The 2,463-nt window shown below is 37.4% G+C and overlaps 1 protein-coding gene across 1 annotated transcript in view; it reads left to right on the top strand.

The window, feature by feature from the left end:
- Positions 1 to 2,087, top strand: part of LOC119290784 — a 5,269-nt gene extending 3,182 nt beyond the window's left edge. Inside the window, exons 4-10 of the mRNA XM_037569434.1 lie at positions 520 to 641; positions 763 to 787; positions 862 to 945; positions 1,061 to 1,090; positions 1,186 to 1,291; positions 1,428 to 1,492; positions 1,804 to 2,087. Of these exons, the coding sequence (XP_037425331.1) occupies positions 520 to 641; positions 763 to 787; positions 862 to 945; positions 1,061 to 1,090; positions 1,186 to 1,291; positions 1,428 to 1,491 (431 nt within the window). The 3' untranslated portion in view covers position 1,492; positions 1,804 to 2,087. The remainder of the gene's footprint in view (positions 1 to 519; positions 642 to 762; positions 788 to 861; positions 946 to 1,060; positions 1,091 to 1,185; positions 1,292 to 1,427; positions 1,493 to 1,803) is intronic.
- Positions 2,088 to 2,463: the final 376 nt, after the last annotated feature.

The raw sequence follows: 2,463 nt of genomic DNA, 5'->3' as shown, positions 1-2,463 counted from the left end.
ATACAAGTCTCGGCAATAACACAAACAAAAAAGCGAAAGTAGCGGGTTCTCTAGTTCAGTTTGCGGTTGCCGAACTGTGTTGTGCTGAACTAATTTTATACTCTACCGCGGGAGGATAGCCACGTAAGCAGGAAAACATTCGTTAGCCAAACGGTAAAATAGCTAGAAGCTCATTGGAAAAACAGGACTATCATTATCCAACGCAATGCCAAACACAGCCTTTGTCACTGAAATACCTATGGTTGTTTCTCTACCTGATTGAGAGACTGATTTTCTTGAACCTCTTGCACAAATAAATAACTAAACGATCTCTCCGTAAGACTCATGTGCTGTCTTACTAAATTCCTTAGGTTCTTATGACTGACTATTTTTTACAATTTATCTTTCTTCTCATGCCTTCAAATAAGAAACTCAAATTCATACTTTGAATTCTCTGTAATGATTTGTTGATCATTTCTCACTTGTTCTTATTTTAATACTTTGGTTTTTATTTTGGTGCTACTGTTTTGTTCCATGCAGATCTGGGTTCATCATTTTGGGGAATGGTGTTCATACTTTCATCCACACATCTCCTGGCTACAAGAATTGCGGCTGGTTGCTTCATACTTGCATTAATTATTGTTCTCTTTGTTGCCAAAAATGTAAGTTTGCTAAATTATAGTTACAACTGTTGATTTCCTTCATTTGTTTCTTCCCGCTTGCTTTAGTCAGTAACAATGATGGTTTACTAAAGTATTACCATCTATTACTTGAATTATGCAGTGGTTTCTGCGCTGGCTCTGCATTGGTATGCATAAATATGACTCCATCTTCATTTACAATTTCCCTCTGCAGCCTGCTACTTACAATATAACTTTCCAGGTTTCATCATATTCATTGCTGTTGTTTGGGTTATACAAGAATTTACAACTTTCCATGTTCTGAAGTATGTTATTCTATTCATAGGTGAGTGCTTAGACCCCCTGTGCTTATATTATTTTCGTTTATTTTGCACCCCGGGTTTCTGGGATAAAAATGATTATATTTGTAAATGTGTTCTTAAGTTTGTTTGTATGCGCAGGTGTTATGAACAGCTTATTTTCAGTTTACGGTAAGGAACAGCAACCTTTTCCTTGTAATTTCATGTTAGAGCAATCAGTGAGTTGCAGACTGTATATATAAGTTAAATGTCGTTGAATTGTGTAGATATCTATGATGACACCATATCCCGAAGAGTGAATTCAAGTGATGCTGAGAAATTTGCTGAAATCTGCCCTTGCCCTTGCAATGGCGTTGGATGGGGTGTTATATGGTATGCTATGCGATTCAGCCTTTTCCATGTTTTCATTTTCGAGAGCATGTTTTCCTTGTTCCCATGATATTGTATGAAGGTGATCCTGACGCTACGAACTTTTGTATTCATTAACAATTGATATTCTTTGTTTCAGGGGCTTCATCTCATTTATTTTTCTCTGTGCGTCGATATATCTTGGACTGGTTATATTGTCCTGAGGTAACACTTACAGTTCTCTGTTGCAGTATTCCATGTTCTTGTCGTTGAGATGCTCATTGCTAGACATGTTGTAGACATAGATAGAGGATTAGCGTGGAGACATTGCTACATAAAAAATAAATCATATCGCCATTCATGTTCTGCAGAGAGTACTTAACTTTATTGCAGAAACCAGTTTACCCAAAGCTATTGAGAATCGATATGCCTTTTAGCCTTCAGACGATATGTTGTTTCTCATTCTTCTTTCACAATGAATTAAGCTCATACTGACTTTGATGTAAGTTTTGAATATTTTTTTTTCCTTTGTTCAGGGCTTCCACCTCCCCGTATACCATTTTGACCTGACAGGGCAGGCGGTGCTTGTTGTTTGTTTCCATTGGTCCGGGCATTGGCTGCAGCTTGTATTGATCCATGGTGGACAGGTTGTACAAAATTTATACATAGGGCAATCAGTTTATGCCATAATTAAGGTTGATTGAAATTGGATAGGGGCGGTTATTCATGCGATTCTTGCGTTTATAGCTCATGTAGATGGCATTTTTCTTGCATTTGATATGCACAGCTGATATAGTATTATGTTGTTGTTGAGATGGTATTCATGGACCAACTGAAACTTAGGGCCTCTTTGATTCGTAGGATTACAAAAACACAGGAATAGGAAAAACGTAGGATTGAAATGGCATGTCCATTGGATCCCTATAGGATTTGAGTTTGTTTGATTGTGGCATGGGGAAAGCAAAGGATTTCTTCCAAGAGGTTGGAGTGGATGTTAGAATTCCTGTGAAATGCAGTACAAATAAATCCTTAGGAAAAAATCCTACAAGATTCAATCCTACGAATCAAACGATCAACGTAGGAAAAATTCCTAAGGATTCCAATCCTTCAAAAATCCTATAAAGATCCTTTGAATCAAAGAGACCCTTATTCAGCAATGCCTGTAGTCTCATAGACCTTTTTCTTGCGGGGTAGTC

This window comes from Triticum dicoccoides, chromosome 4B, assembly GCF_002162155.2.
Source record: "Triticum dicoccoides isolate Atlit2015 ecotype Zavitan chromosome 4B, WEW_v2.0, whole genome shotgun sequence".
NCBI classification, from domain to species: Eukaryota; Viridiplantae; Streptophyta; class Magnoliopsida; order Poales; family Poaceae; genus Triticum; species Triticum dicoccoides.
This window is presented reverse-complemented; position numbering and strand designations above follow the sequence as displayed.